General features: G+C 42.5%; 1 protein-coding gene across 7 annotated transcripts in view; it reads left to right on the top strand.

The window, feature by feature from the left end:
• The window catches only part of TPD52 (tumor protein D52), a 100,300-nt gene extending 85,623 nt beyond the window's left edge, over positions 1-14,677 (top strand). For 2 of the 7 annotated variants that reach the window (XM_066266375.1, XM_066266368.1), the window contains exons 4-8: positions 1,467-1,568; positions 3,006-3,032; positions 8,206-8,247; positions 9,748-9,808; positions 12,084-14,677. In XM_066266375.1, the coding sequence (XP_066122472.1) occupies positions 1,467-1,568; positions 3,006-3,032; positions 8,206-8,247; positions 9,748-9,808; positions 12,084-12,203 (352 nt within the window). In that variant the 3' untranslated portion in view covers positions 12,204-14,677. The remainder of the gene's footprint in view (positions 1-1,466; positions 1,569-3,005; positions 3,033-8,205; positions 8,248-9,747; positions 9,809-12,083) is intronic. The other 5 variants (XM_066266369.1, XM_066266370.1, XM_066266371.1 and 2 more) reach the window with 5 other exon arrangements.
• Positions 14,678-14,831: the final 154 nt, after the last annotated feature.

Raw genomic sequence — 14,831 nt, 5'->3', positions numbered from 1 at the left:
AATTGTAAAGGACGCTTTTGCTCCTTTTGTCTGGGGAGGGAAATAGAAAGGCAATGAAGATGATTCTGCAACTTTTTTTTGTAGTAAATAAGGCACTTTCCCCCTAATTCTCAAGTGTAACCGACTCCTCTCTAACATTGGCCTTCCAGACTGTTCTAGGGACTAGAAAGAGTGTGAGTCAAAGAAATAAAACAAGTTCCAAAGTGACTTACTAGATAGAGATATGTGTGTCATTTAGTCCTGAGCATAACCGAATGGAGTGGATGGTGAGATAACCCTAGATAAGGAAGCCAGACCAGACACATTTTCAGGTCACACATTTATCAAAAAGTGGAGGCAGGATTCGACCAGTTTTTTTTACCCTGCTTTGCACTGAGCATGAGAACTTTGGGTCACCTTCTCTGGTGGCAGAGGCTCACCTCTTAATCTTTTAGCCTTTTTGACCTTGCAACTTTTGATACGGCCTCATCATCATGATACCTTTTGTTTTCCGGCGCAAGGAGGAGCACGTGTCTGGGTACAGGCTCTGAACTGTGTTCCCTGTCATCTGTATTCAGTCCCTTCTGCTGAGCTGGTGACCAGCGGCAGCGGGGCCCACTGCATCTGATGTGACCATGCTAGTGTGCCCACCCATGGGGTCCACTTCCTGCCCGTACAGGGAGGCAGTGAGAAAACACACCATGGGGTCCACTTCCTGCCCGTACAGGGAGGCAGTGAGAAAACACACAGGAAACTCCTCTTTGATGATATCACCAGAAACTGAATTAGTTTTTAGTACTGACCATGAAAGGGGATTCTTGTCTATCATGTGGGCTCTGGACCCTTCCCTGTAGGTACCGTGTCCTTTTGTCTTGTCTTCAGTTTCCCCTTTGCAAATCCCTGGGGAGAGGCGAAGAGGAGGTGGGGAGTCGTCCCTTCGTGTCCCAGCAAGCATCACACTCAAGTGTCACAGTTATTTTAAATATTGGACTTTCTATTGAGAGTCCACAAGCCCTTATTTGGTAGCTCTACAGACACGCAACATTAAAAAATTTCTTTACCCTCATCCAGTTTGTTTGGATAATAACGTACATGCCCCCATCCTTGCTTCTGGCCCCTTTTTAGGAGGTAGACTTGTACAAGGTATGTGAGGAATTTGATTTCATTTTTTTTTTGTTTGTTTGTTTTGACTTAACTGGCAAAGGCAAGGATAAGGGGGTCATTTTTTTTCAGCTTCTGGCTCATTGTCATTGTTGTTCCATAGCTGTTGTTAGCCCTTCCCCAAGCTGCCTTGGGCCCTCACAGACCCCTGTCCTTCCTGCCGTCCTGAGGCCATGCAGAAGGTTGTGCCCGAGGTGATGGTTAAGGATTTAGAAGCTGTGATGATGTTTGACCTGGTGGTTGTGAAGGATTTGAGATCTTCTGGGGAAAAAAATAAAGGTTAGCTTACTTTTTTCATTGCTCTGTTCCTTTTTAATTTGATACAGATACAAAAAGACATCGGAAACGCTGTCGCAGGCTGGACAGAAGGCCTCAGCTGCTTTCGCTTCTGTGGGGTCTGTCATCACCAAAAAGCTGGAAGACGTCAAGTAAGTCCTGTTTTCTTCTTGCTTAAGTGGCTGAGGCAAATGGCAATATGCTGTGGTGGCCTTGGTGTCCCAACTCTTGCTCTGGGGGACACGGGGTTACGTTCCTGGGCGGGGCACACCTTCACACCAGGGCCTGCAGCGCCATCTCAGTTCCTTCAGGGCTCGCCACCTTTTTTTGGGGGGGGGGTATTTTTCTGAAGTGAGAAGCAGGGAGGCAGAGATACAGACTCTGCATGTGCCCAACCAGGGTCCACCCGGTATGTCCACAAGGGAGCGATGCTCTGCCCATCTGGGCCATTGCTCCGTTGCAACCAGAGCCATTCTAGCACCTGAGGTGGAGGCCATGGAGCCATCCTCAGTGCCCAGGCCAAGTTTGCTCCATTGGAGCCTTGGCTGCAGGAGGGGAAGAGAGAGATAGAGAGAAAGGAGAGGGGGAAGGTGGAGAAGCAGATGGGGACCTCTCCTGTGTGCCCTGGCTAGAAATTGAACCCAGGACTTCTGCATGCTGAGCTGACACTCTACCACTGAGCCAACTGGCCAGGGCCAGGGCTTGCTATCTTAACTCATATGTGTAGTGTTCAAAATGTTTACCCTATGATCTCATTTATGGTTCTTGAACAATTCTGGTTGTGAACTTATGTCCTTTGAGTCCTTCCTTCCCCATGGTGGCAAGTTGTGGTTGTGGGCCGAGCCTGGGGTCTCACTGCAGGGTGAGCCCAGGAGCACCTATCACACTCATGGCCCGAGACCTGCCTTCCCTTCTCTGTGGTACATTTTCACACCCTGGTGTTACTACCATGCTCACTTGTGTACTGATTTGCACTAATTTGTAAGCCATGTCCGCATCCCTACTTATGCCCCAGTCTTGGTTTTGCATTGTTGCTTTTTACTGTGTGCTGCCTTTTGAGTTGAGTCTATAGAATTTTCCTGTCCATTCTGATAAACCTGCTTCCCAGTGCCCTTGTGTGCCCCCACCACGTGCATTAGAATAGTGTGGGCAAGGACAGCTGTGGTATGAGTTGGCTGTGCTTCCGTTGGCATGAAAGATTGGTGTTTCAAAAACAGAACCCTTAAGGTGCATGACTTTGTGCTTGTCATTGGTGGGGACAGTAGATCTTACAACCAGAATTCTGTTGGCTGGACAAGTTCAGCAACTTGTGTACAATATACTTCATACCCCAAAAACCAACTGACTTGCTCTTTATAGTTGCTCTGCCATCGTTCTGACCAATGTAACGCATGCAGCATTCTTGAACTCCGTTGATGGTGACATATATGCCTCTCAGGTGCCCTCACTTCCTTTGGTGCTGACTCACCTGTGCAGAATTTCAGAATCCAGTTAATACCTTAAGCAACTTTAAACAAGTGGGTGATTTTATTGTTTTAGATTTACTCGAACCTCCTTTGTTTCTTAATGCTTCCTCTGGCTTCTTGCAGATTGCAAGCCTTTTCACACTCCTTTAGGTAAGGAGAGCCCTGCCATCGCTGTGCCCCAGGGCTCATCTGACACAGTGTGCTTCCTAAGATCACAGTGCTGTGCCAGATGGTTGTGTTTGTCCACTACATGATTTTCTTGCATTTGGAACATTATTGTCTCACGTACTATTACTGTTTTTGTTTTTGTTTTTAAGGGAGGCTTTCTTGTATACCATGGGTAATGGATAAATTAAAAAGAAGGATTTGACATTGTAGTTCAAGGGCTATGAAATGATTTTGACATTCTATTAAACTTTTTTTTAAAAAGGATTATTGCTACCATGGCATGCAGAACTCCTCCCTTGAATGTGTGACTTTGTTTTTGATGCTTTTATTTCTTTGATGCTCTTGGGAGGATGGGTCCTTCACCTGGGTCCCGTGATGGATTCGTAGTAGACTGGCTCCCACTTGTAGTCTTCTATCTGATACCGCTTACTCTGATTTTTTTTTTTTTTTTTTGTATTTTTCTGAAGCTGGAAATGGGGAGAGACAGTCAGACAGACTCCCACATGTGCCTGACTGGGATCCACCCGGCACGCCCACCAGGGGCGACGCTCTTCCCACCAGGGGGCGGTGCTCTGCCCCTCCGGGGTGTTGCTCCGCGGCGACCAGAGCCACTCTAGCACCTGGGGCAGAGGCCAAGGAACCATCCCCAGCTCCCGGGCCATCCCTGCTCCAATGGAGCCTTGGCTGCAGGAGGGGAAGAGAGAGACAGAGAGGAATGGGGGGGGGTGGAGAAGCAAATGGGTGCTTCTCCTATGTACCCTGGCCAGGAATCGAACCCGGGTCCCTCGCACACCAGGCCGACGCTCTACCACTGAGCTAACTGGCCAGGGCCCTATTCTGAATATTTTTTAGGTACATGTAAACTATATATAAGATAAACTGTATGATTATTCTGTACTTTTTAGTACCTGTTTTACTGGCTTATAGTTTTTATTATTATTTTTTTTTTACTGTAGTTATATTTTTTTTACTGTGCACATAAGAATTTCATAGTTGTAAAAGGAAAAATAAAGTCTATTAAAAAAAAGCTCATCAAAGAGATGTCACCCTCAAACCATGCTGTATAGATGGAATCTTTATGATGTTGAGCAGACCTCTCCTCTCTCCTCCATATAGACCATTGAGCCAGTTAGTAGTCAAGGAGAGCTAGGGTGGAGGGAGGTCTTCGGAGTACAGGCAGAAGGACCAAAAGTAGTTGCCATCTCTGCTCTATGCATGCAAAGTGTCTTCGTGGTCACTGGCTTTCTAGCTGTTTGTCTTCCTAAGCAAGCGGGTACTCATGGCTGAGGCCCTTCTGGTCAGAGTAAATCATAAGGATGAGTCAAATCTAAATATTCAACCATTTAAAGCTTAAATTGTGTTTAAAAATAAAAATAAAACAAGAAATCAGTGATAGGAGGTGATTCTGTATCTTTGATGTTCAATTAAAAGTGGTCTGAGCGCTCCAGGCAACTGTTAAGGTAGTTTTACTTAAAATTATGTGAGTTATGTGACTGTATTCAGTCCCAGCATCTATCCTGTGAACACCAGCGTGACTCCAGGGGCAGGTCCAAAGGATAACCTTCAGCCTGACCTGGTTCTTGTTCAGAAAAACTTTAAGATCTTGGAGCCGATGGAGCTAGGGAAGGAAGGGTGTCCTGGCAGGAAGTTGGGAATGGGACAGCCCTATTAATACCCAGTTACAAAACAATGTTAGATGTGGTGTGACCATCACTATAAAAATGTGTAAGTGCCTCTGAGAAGTGACGTTTCATTGGTGTGATCACTGTTCTTTCTCTCCACCTTTAAAAGGACGGAGCAAATGCACACAGGAGGGCACCCCAGGCGTTGTCTGAATGATTCATGGGAAAAACCTTGAGTGTGGAGGCCCCTCCCCAGCTCCTTACCGGTCACTTCTTTCCTCTTTAAAGAAAAATGGAATTGACATTATAATCTCTACCATTTTCAGTCCCGTTTTTAATGAAAAATATACTACTCACAAAAATTAGGGGATATTTCAAAATGAATATGAAATGATAAAAAAGGAAGCATTTGATCTTTTTTTTTATTAAACAAGAACATCAGAAAAGCAAACGACAAGTCAAAGAAAGTTGTTCAATTATGCACATGAGATGCAAAACCAACTTTTATTTCATTGGTGAAAATGCACTGTACAAAAGGCTGAGAGTACTGGAGTACCTGCACGTCCCCTGATGCCCTGATTTTTGTGAGCAATGTATATCGCATATCAATACGTGGAGGTTCAAGTTAGCCTTAATAGATTAAAACTTGGAAATGAGAGAAATAAGGTTATCTTTTGAAAGCTTCGTTTTATAATTCTTACAGACTAATAGTTGGGGAAAGTCTTTTAAAAAAAATAATTCCTAGGCCAAGAGGTCCTGACTGTAATTGACTTCATAGAAAATATGCAGAAACATATATAATAGGAAACATAGAGAAAGAAAACCATATCTTTTTACTCTGTGAGTTACAGAGGCAAATACTGGCCATGGGCCCCCAGACCCGTTGCAGCAGCAGGAGCTGGGGTAGATTTGAGTGTTTCAGGCCCAGCAGTGAGGCCGTCTCGGGATGCAAGAGGCCCTGGGCGTGGTGGTTAAATCTGCTGCCTCCGCCTTGTCTGGGCCGTGCTCACCCAGCACTCATGTGGCAGCGATGCTGTCTTTGAAGGAAGAGTGGATGGTTGGCTGAATTGAATTGTTAACCTCGGACTCAGCTACTGCTTTTATTTTATGTTGTCAACAAATTAGTAGTTGGGTTTTAGATATCTGCCTTGAGTGGTTGACAAGGAGGAGGGGGGGAGGAGAAGAGATATGTTTTCAATGCCATGAGAAAGGTGCAGTGAGGCTGGGGACCAGACGTGCGATACGGTAATGAGCATTGTCCTGGGAGTCCCTCTGGGGACAGCCAGCTTTCCCTGGGTGCTGTGTTCCTATCCATCCTCTCCTGTTCCCTTAGTTTCTACGCATATATGGCGAACACTGACTCATGTTTTAATTTTTTGAGAAAGACTTGAAAAGAGCCTTCTCATTCCACTTGGTTCTGGTGTTAAACATCAATTTTAGAGTTGGTAATAGCACACTATAATAATTCAGTAGCCTCATTAGTCAGGTATTTCTGATATATTTAAGAGGAAGTGCTAATTCACCTTGCCTTTATTTCTAAGGGAAAATTATTTATTATTTTTCTACATGTTTTTTTGTGTAAACCTCTAGATATTTTTTACTAGTTTCGGGCACCTCTGTATTTTGTATTTTTGTTTTTTGTTTTTGTATTTTTCTGAAGTTGGAAATGGGGAGGCAGTCAGACAGACTCCCGCATGTACCTGACCAGGATCCACCCGGCATGCCCACCAGGGGGCGATGCTCTGCCCATCTGGGGTGTTGCTCTGTTGCAACCAGAGCCATTCTAGCAGCTGAGGCAGAGGCCATGGAGCCATCCTCAGCGCCCAGGCCAACTTTGCTCCAATGGAGCCTGGGCTGTGGGAGGGGAAGAGAGAAACAGAGAGGGGGAGGGGTGGAGAAGCAGATGGATGCTTCTCCTGTGTGCCCTGGCCGGGAATCGAACCCGGGACTCCTGCACACCAGGCCAACGCTCTACCACTGAGCCAACCGGCCAGGGCCACCTCTGTGTTCTTGTAGCTGGCACCTGGTCCCAAAAAATGTCTTTCTTGACATCTAAGCTAAAGTACCTACTGCTGAGTGACGGTGGCTGAGTGTTCTCATTACAGCATCGCTGGACAGGAATCTCAATTGTCTGAACTCTTTTATTTATTTATTTTCATTCAGTCCGAACAGTTTGTAGATCACCAGGTTAGCCGTGGTCCAGGTATCATGTTATGATGGCGGAAGTACCTGTGGCAACGTGGCTGTTGGCAGCTTCACTAGGGTCCAAGGAGGGGCCAGTGACATCTGGAGCTCTTATATTGTAAACTAAGAAGGGTGATTTTGACTAACTCCATCCTTCAAATATGGAGCCAGCATCGAGCAGGGAAAGAATGAGCAAGTTCCTCCCAGAACAGGGTCCTACCTTTGGAAGAGAAAATGCTGAGCTGGGTGGCTCTTTTCCTGGGTTATAAAGACATTAATTAGGAAGATGCTGAAGTGGTTTTGTTTACAGATTCTCTTTACTACACCAAGGGCTGGTGTATCTTGATTTGTATCCAGATCATACTCCATATTATTACATATTTTTTGCAAAACTGGACTTGGGGGGCTACACTCGAAACATATTGTCACTTGTAACAACTAAGTCTTCCAGACAATTAGATCATAAACACACAACATTTTAAAAGAATAGAACATTAATACCTTGGACTGTTCAACTTACCCAAAGGAAATTATTTACCAAAAATGCTGTGTCGGTGATCAAAGTATTCGAAGCATAGCAACAATATGAGCAGATAAAGTGACATTATGAGCCCAAGAATGAAGAGATTTTAATCCTGTGAAGTGGCCTCTCTGGGAGACAGCTGAGAGTAGACCTTGATTGAACCTGAGTGGTCAGTGAATTGCAGTGCCCTTGAGTAAGAAGTTGGTCCTAATAAAACAGGGGCCAAAAATGATTTGAATGACGATGAACAATATGTGTTTCATTGCAGTGAAGTACAAGTGTCTCTTATTAGAATACATACTACTACTACTAAGGAGGGATATGTAATTCACTTAATGTCACCAAACGGGTGATTTGTTTTGAACTTTCTTGCTCTGGTGAGGAGCCCTTCCCTGGCCTCCTAGTACATGTGTGTGCCTGTATGTGTGTACATCAGTTTTTGAGGGGAGGCTATGAACATTAAATTGGGAGTCCCAGAAACCCGAGTTCCATTCTTGATTCTGCTGTGACCTTGAGTAAATCATTCAACTTCTAAGCCATGGTGCCTAATGCCCCACAGGTCCCGGTGAAAGCACTTCATGATTTGCCATGTGCTATAAAGACACAATGTTGAATTATGAGCTCTGTTAACTTTACTGGGGTTAAATTGGCTCAGGGAAAAAATAATAAATTAATGATGGGATAACTTTGATCCCCTCCACCTCAAAAAGAAGATGGTTCTCCATGGTGTCAAAGAAACAAGAATCTAGAAAGCTTTTGCTTGCTGTACTGTGTCTAATCTCCACTGTACTAACCTGATTTCTATCTCTTTTTAATGCTGCCTTAGTATACGTTCCATTCAACATTCAATTAGCATGCCTGCTATGAGGTAAAGTATGTGTTTACAAAATGTGACTGGTCTTCTGCTTTCTGGTGCTTGATTGAGATGATAACCTTGAACAGTTCTGAAGGGGGAACTAGCACGCTCTTCTTGATGAGCCGCGTGTCTGACACTGGATCCATCGTCAGGGGCTCTAATGTTAGGATGGGTACAGAAGCACCATTAAATGTGAGTTAAAAAAAAAAGAATTGTTTTATTTTGTAAACCTGTTGTGTCTTATCTGAAATCTGTTTCTTTGAAAATGTGACCACAACTCATCTAATAAATTCTCTTTTCACAGATGGGTGCCCCATACCTCTGTCCGCTGTAGCTTAGTTCTATTCCCCATTCTCCGCCCACCCCTTTCCAAGCCCCTCCCCTCATCATGATGTTTGGAGCCACCTGTGTTGTAATCCCTCTACCCTTCCATCAGGAAAATCTTGGAAGTGGTACATGTTATGTCCTCATCTACCTCCCTAGAGAAGCAAGCAGAGGGTCTCTAACCATCTGCACTTGGCTTAAATGTCAGAGTACAGCAGAACCACCTGGAGGACTTGTTAGAATCCCCCTGCTTGCCACCCTCGCCCCTGGAGTTTCTCATTTTGTCAGTCCAGGGTGGGACCTGAGAATCAGCATTGTGAGCAGCCTTCTGAGAGCTCCCAATGCAGCTGGTCTGGGGACCTCGCTTTGGGAGGGCCACCCATCGCCACTGAGGGAAGGAGGAGGTCCCTGCTCCTGACCCCACCCTTTTCATCTTGATAGCAGGAAGGCTATTTGGGGTCGGCAGATAGTATAAAAGCTGCAGACACCCGACGGGAGTGACATGGGCACGGTGGTCCTCCTTGGTGAAGGTGGATGAACATGAAGGGGAGGGAGAGCCCTCGGCGGGGTCAGAGAGCTGTCAGCGGGGCCACTTTGTGAAGAGGCTGAGCCCTATTCTGTGCTCCTTCTTTCCTTCCTTCTCTTTGGTCTGTCCTTCCCCGTCTATTATGAAGTCCCCTGAGGACCAGATCCCTGTTACAGGACCTCCTCTGGTCTGCTTGTCCTGCTTGGTGATGTGGGTTCACATAGGAATCATGCCAGGCAGCATGTGAACTTAAACATGAGTTCCAAAGCATGATACCTTAACCAATATTAAACTGACCTAACAGTGGCATTTCTGGCACTGTGACAAGTTGGTTGGGGGTGACAGAATTGATGTGTTACCTGGCTTGTTTCCTCATCACACAGGTACTTGACTGTGTCTATATTTATATGTCTAAGACTAGCTCTGCTCATGGGGTCAAAAGCATCATTGTAGAAATCTTAGAGCAGAAGCAAGTAATCTTACATAATGCATATCTGTGTCTACGCCTGCCCATCCCTGGTATAGATGAAGATAGCTGTTCTTTTGTTGAGAATAATGGCTAAGGGGAACACAGTCAACTAATGATGTTTTCAGAATTGGTGGGTTTCTCTCCTCCTCCAGTGTTCATGATTTTACTATTTGTTGTTTTTTTCTCTCTGTAGAAACTCCCCAACTTTCAAATCCTTTGAAGAAAAGGTCGAAAACTTAAAGGCAAGTAGAGAGGTGAACAAGGTTTTTGTATTATCTTGTGGTGCCTGAACTCTCTTGGGTGTGGGCAAATCACTCAAATTACTATGTCTTTCAAAAATGGTTAAAGAAATTGAATAATTTTATTCTTTACATTATTAATGGTATTTAAGATGATCAGTTTTAATCAATGTTTTGAGTGTATGTTGTAGCATGGCAGCATTCCAAGTTTTGAAAAGAAGTGTATAATATAAAAAACAATAGTACTTAGAAGTTTGTGATGCTTTTTGCATTATTCACTTTAAATACTTTTGTAATTGGAGAACATTTAACATAAATTTTATTGTTGGAGATTAAAAACAGTATAGAAAAACACCAAAATAAAACAGAAAAAAATGGCCCTACCACCCAGAGACAGTATTGTACGCAAAATGACTGCTAATATGACTTTAGAAAAGAATTAACTGTACCTCATAAAAAGTTTTCTATATCATTTTGTAGTCTTTCTCAATACTATGTGTCACAGCTGCTTGCATATGCTTTATAATTGGTATTATATGTTCAATACTCAATTATTGGATATTCTTCTTGTGATGATACTAGGGTGATCATCATGGATGATTCACTATTTTATTTTTGATTGCTTTGATTTCAGTGAAGGTGGACATTTGCTCATAATGCTTAGCTTTATTAACTTATAAACTGTATCATCTTCAAGATTACATTCAAAACTATACAATCATGCACTCTCAGGATCCCAGGTCACCAGTCAGGGTGTTTAGTTCCCATCCACAGCCCAGTTGTCTCTGCAGAATTTGTGCTAAGCCCATGTGTTCATTTCCTCTCAAACCAATTCTCATCATCACAATGGATATTTTTTTTAAGGATGAAAACAAGTCAAATGTTTTATATAAATCAACTTCAAAACCAATCTTCAGGTTTGGTTTTGCAGAATTGTGATTGAGTCCCTGTTTTTAAGTGCGTCATTTTTAAATTACAGAAGCAGGGTGTGCTTATGGAGGGAAGACAAACACTGTGAGGGGTTGTGATCCAGGTCAAGGTGACGATCTAATAAGGTAGCGCCAGTGAGACAAAGCCCAGAGATGGTCAGAATTTAGAAAAGACAAAAAGGCAGTGGTTAATCAGATGTGGAACAAAAGAGGGCAGATCATGGGCTACTTCCGGGTGCCTGGTGGGGAAAAGTTGGTGCTATGGACATTCAAAGGTTTAAAAAAGAATAGAGAAGGGACGAGTTGTGGGAGGAGTTCAGACACATTGAATTGCAAGGAGTCTTAACATGTTCTTATGGTCAAGGAATGTCTTAATAAATTTAATAAATATACAGTGAGTACAATTTATGCACATTTCCCCAAAGATTTTAGATAGGAGACCAAAAATAAGAAAGAAAATTACAACTAGATTCTAGTTGTTTTAGTGAGTCTCTGGCCAGTTGGTTAATATTGAGCTGAGTAAGGTCAAGTTAAACCCACTGTGACTTGTATCCTTGGTCACTGACCGATTCCTCAGTATTGGTCGCTGTCCTGTTGGTCATTAATGGGATGTAACTGAGATACATCAGTGTTGTTGAGGATGAAGTGACTTGTGTATAACGGCTTTGAAAGCATAGAATACTGTACAAATGTCAGGCAAGTGTCTTCAATGGAGACAACACGTTTATTGACACAGTTTCAAGCCGGGTAAGGTGAAGTAGTGCTTCACACTATATATAAGGTGTGTAGGAGGCACCTGGAGAACTCATTCAAGTGCAGATTTGAGTGCTGAGATGGAGGTGGAGAGGAGGGGCTGAGATTCTGCCTTTCTAACAAGCTCCCAGGTGACCCCCAGTCTACAGGGCCCTGGGCCACAGACAATGGGTTAGAAAGCTGACACTATAACTGGGGGAAACACTTATGTTCCTTTCCTTTGTTGTAGACAATCAGATATGTGAATGAGTATAGCTGAATGCACAATTTGATGGATTACAAAGTGTCACCCAAATATAGAGAATTCAATTCAAATTTTAAAATAATAGGCCTTTCAGAGTTATTCAGACAGATCTCCCTGTTGAGAACAATGAGCAGATAGGGAGAAAAGGAGGAGGGGCAGAATTCACCCACCTGTTTCAGCAGGGAAGGCTGCATGTTTTCCTATTGAACTGTACCCAGCAGTGCAACAGTACTAACTCCCTCCAGGAATCCTCAACCGCTGAGCTAATGGTTCCTGACTTGTTCTCCACAGTAGAATGTGAGTTACTTTATGCAGCTAAGTGTATATTCACAATGTCTTTTCTTTTTCTGAATGTTTTAAAAAGTCTAAAGTAGGGGGGACCAAGACTGCTGGTGGTGATTTCGGAGAAGTCTTGAATTCGACTGCGAATGCTAGCGCCACGGCCACGGAGCCTCTGCCAGAACAGATGCGAGAGGGCCCGTGAGGCCCTGCCTCTGCTCTGTGACCCACTGCCGGATGCTGCCAGCAAGACTCAAGCACATTCTGTCATTGTCCATTGCCCTGAATTCCCACCCCATCTGCTTTTATTTAGCCTTACCTAATCTTTTGACCAAATTCCTTTGTAGTTGAACAAAATAAAAGTATCTTCACCTCTGATCCTGGGAAACACCCTTCAGTGTGCATTTCAGGCCCTTTACTGAGGAAAAGCAGGTGTATGTAGTACCCGGGGACCCTTCCTAGAAGGGTCCGAGAAGCAGCAGGGTATCATGCGGTTTTCCTGCTTCACAAAACTGCTCTGGATCCAGGATGACCTTTGATCTTTGTCTTCTATACGATTTTCCTTTTCTCCTTTTTGAACCTCTAACTTCTAACTGAAATTTAATTTTACTTTACATCCAAGGGGAAGTACTACCAGTTACAAAAATTATTTTTGAATAGATATTGTTTTGTTGTAAGGTTGTCTTTTATCTTGGGTGTCTGAAGACTAGGTACGTCAGCTCTGTAAGTGATGACATGTTCAGTCATTCAAACTCCTTTGTGACCGGAGAGTAGAACCCTCATATCCTCAGCACCAGTTGTGACAGTAGTCATGTCAGTGTACCAACCAGTTCTTATGCCACTTACTTCAGCCTGTTTTTCACCAGATTAAATTTGAGTTTCAGAGTAAACTACAGAATGAACATTCTGAATCAAGCATATCGTAGTATCAATAGGTTGAACTAGGAACACTCTCGTCAAATGTTGAATTCAAAAGCTGGGAAGTATTTTAGATTTAGTTAGAGGTAAAAATATTAAAATCAGTCGCATTAGGGGAAACATTTCCATCTTCACTTAATTCATCTAGGACCATTTAAAAATGAGAAGCACACAGAGTCATTTGACTAATGTAACTTGAAAAAAATTTGTGCTAAGGGGTTGATGATAATTCGAGAATTTAATGCATTAATAAAAATCAAAACATCTTTTTCTACTTACATTTTCAGTGTGTTAGAAATTATTAAATGATTCCGTAGACATTGCCCCCCTACTTCAAAACCTGAGCGTCAGTGCTGAATGTACCAGAGCGTCTGGGAGTATGTGTGTGGAAGCCATGGTGCTCTATTCTAATAATTACCACTACCTTTTCCTTGTGTTGTGTTTGGTTATGGCCTAAATGTTGTATTTGTTATTTATCAAGTTGTAATTGTTTTATTATTGTTTATGCCAAATGTTAGTTGCCAAGCTTGGAGTGACCTGAAGCATTTTTAAAAAGCATGACTAGATTTACTTTGGCATAAATTATCTTATGAAAACCACATTTGAAAATGTGCAGGTGTTGACTGTTATAAAAATAACATGCTACCCATATGGATTAATCATTAGAACTTTTTGTTAGCACTTTAGATGTAACTAAAACACTGTTCTATGTGTAAAAAGCTGAATAAATTCTGTATACTAATAGTATAGGTCTCAATATTTATTATGAGACCAATGGTCTAGAAACAACTTGTATTCAATAATCAATGGGTATCTATGCTTTAAAAAAAGCACTATTTTACCATCTACTTTAAATCATTGCTTAATGGTATCAGACTTACATATTGTAAATTATTTCCTTATAGAGGATTTAAGGCAAAGGTCACGAAAGCATTATCCCAGAGGAGTGGATCCATAGACATTTTTACAGAGAGATATTGTGGTTACTCAGCATAACTGTTAAGTTATATTTTTCTACCAAATATGTCCTTTCAATTTTTTATCACAATATCTTTTCATCATATTGTTTGTTGAGTGTCTTGCCATTACTGTCTTTCAACAAAGCAAAAGGGAGTAAGGTGGCAATTTTTTTTAGTTAAGTGACATATCCTCAAGTCTCTTTAGCTTATGGGGAGAATAGAGATGGGGTGGAAAATGGGGCGGGTGTGTGTGGGTCTGGGCGATGGATGTGAAAAAGGAAGTCAGAGAATCACTACACTTACTCTAAAAATGATTATTCACTCTTAAGTAGTCAAAAAAAGAGGGAGGGTGAATTTAGAACAATAGACAGGGATTTAGAAATATTATTCAAAATGGTGTTTGTGGAAGATTCAATGTTATGACCTCAGAGTTCCACTCTATTGTTTTGCGTTTGACACTTTTAAGAAAACAGCAACTTGAGAGCAAATTCTCAGATATTCAAGGATTCAAGATGTGTCAGAGAAGAAAATAACCCCTGAAGATATCCCCTTCTCACAAAGGAATGTCTTTGGTTTATGGAGCTTGTGGGAAATAAAGCAAGCGTTCTTCGCTTATGAGGCCAAAGTAATCAGCGGAAGAGAGAACTCACTGGGTAGTCATTTTAGTAACTGAAAAGGTAACTGCTGAAATAGAGAAAAAGCATGTTTCATTTAGAATCACTATTTCTGGATGTTAATCAAAAAATGCACACTATTTTTCTTTTGTATAGTATTTGAAAACAATAAAAATTCTATAATTTGGGTATGGGTCTTTTTGTATGTTTTACCTGTCTATTGAGGAAAAGTGTGTGACAGCTCTCCAGACCCTCCATATGCTGGACACGAAAGACACTATGAGCAGCTGTCAAACCTGAGGAGGTTACTTGCTGGTTACCTAGAAGCATCTGTAGGTGACT

Source organism: Saccopteryx bilineata, chromosome 3, assembly GCF_036850765.1.
Source record: "Saccopteryx bilineata isolate mSacBil1 chromosome 3, mSacBil1_pri_phased_curated, whole genome shotgun sequence".
Classification (NCBI taxonomy): Eukaryota; Metazoa; Chordata; class Mammalia; order Chiroptera; family Emballonuridae; genus Saccopteryx; species Saccopteryx bilineata.
Note: the sequence above shows the minus strand (reverse complement) of the source record. Positions and strands in the feature narration are given on the sequence as shown.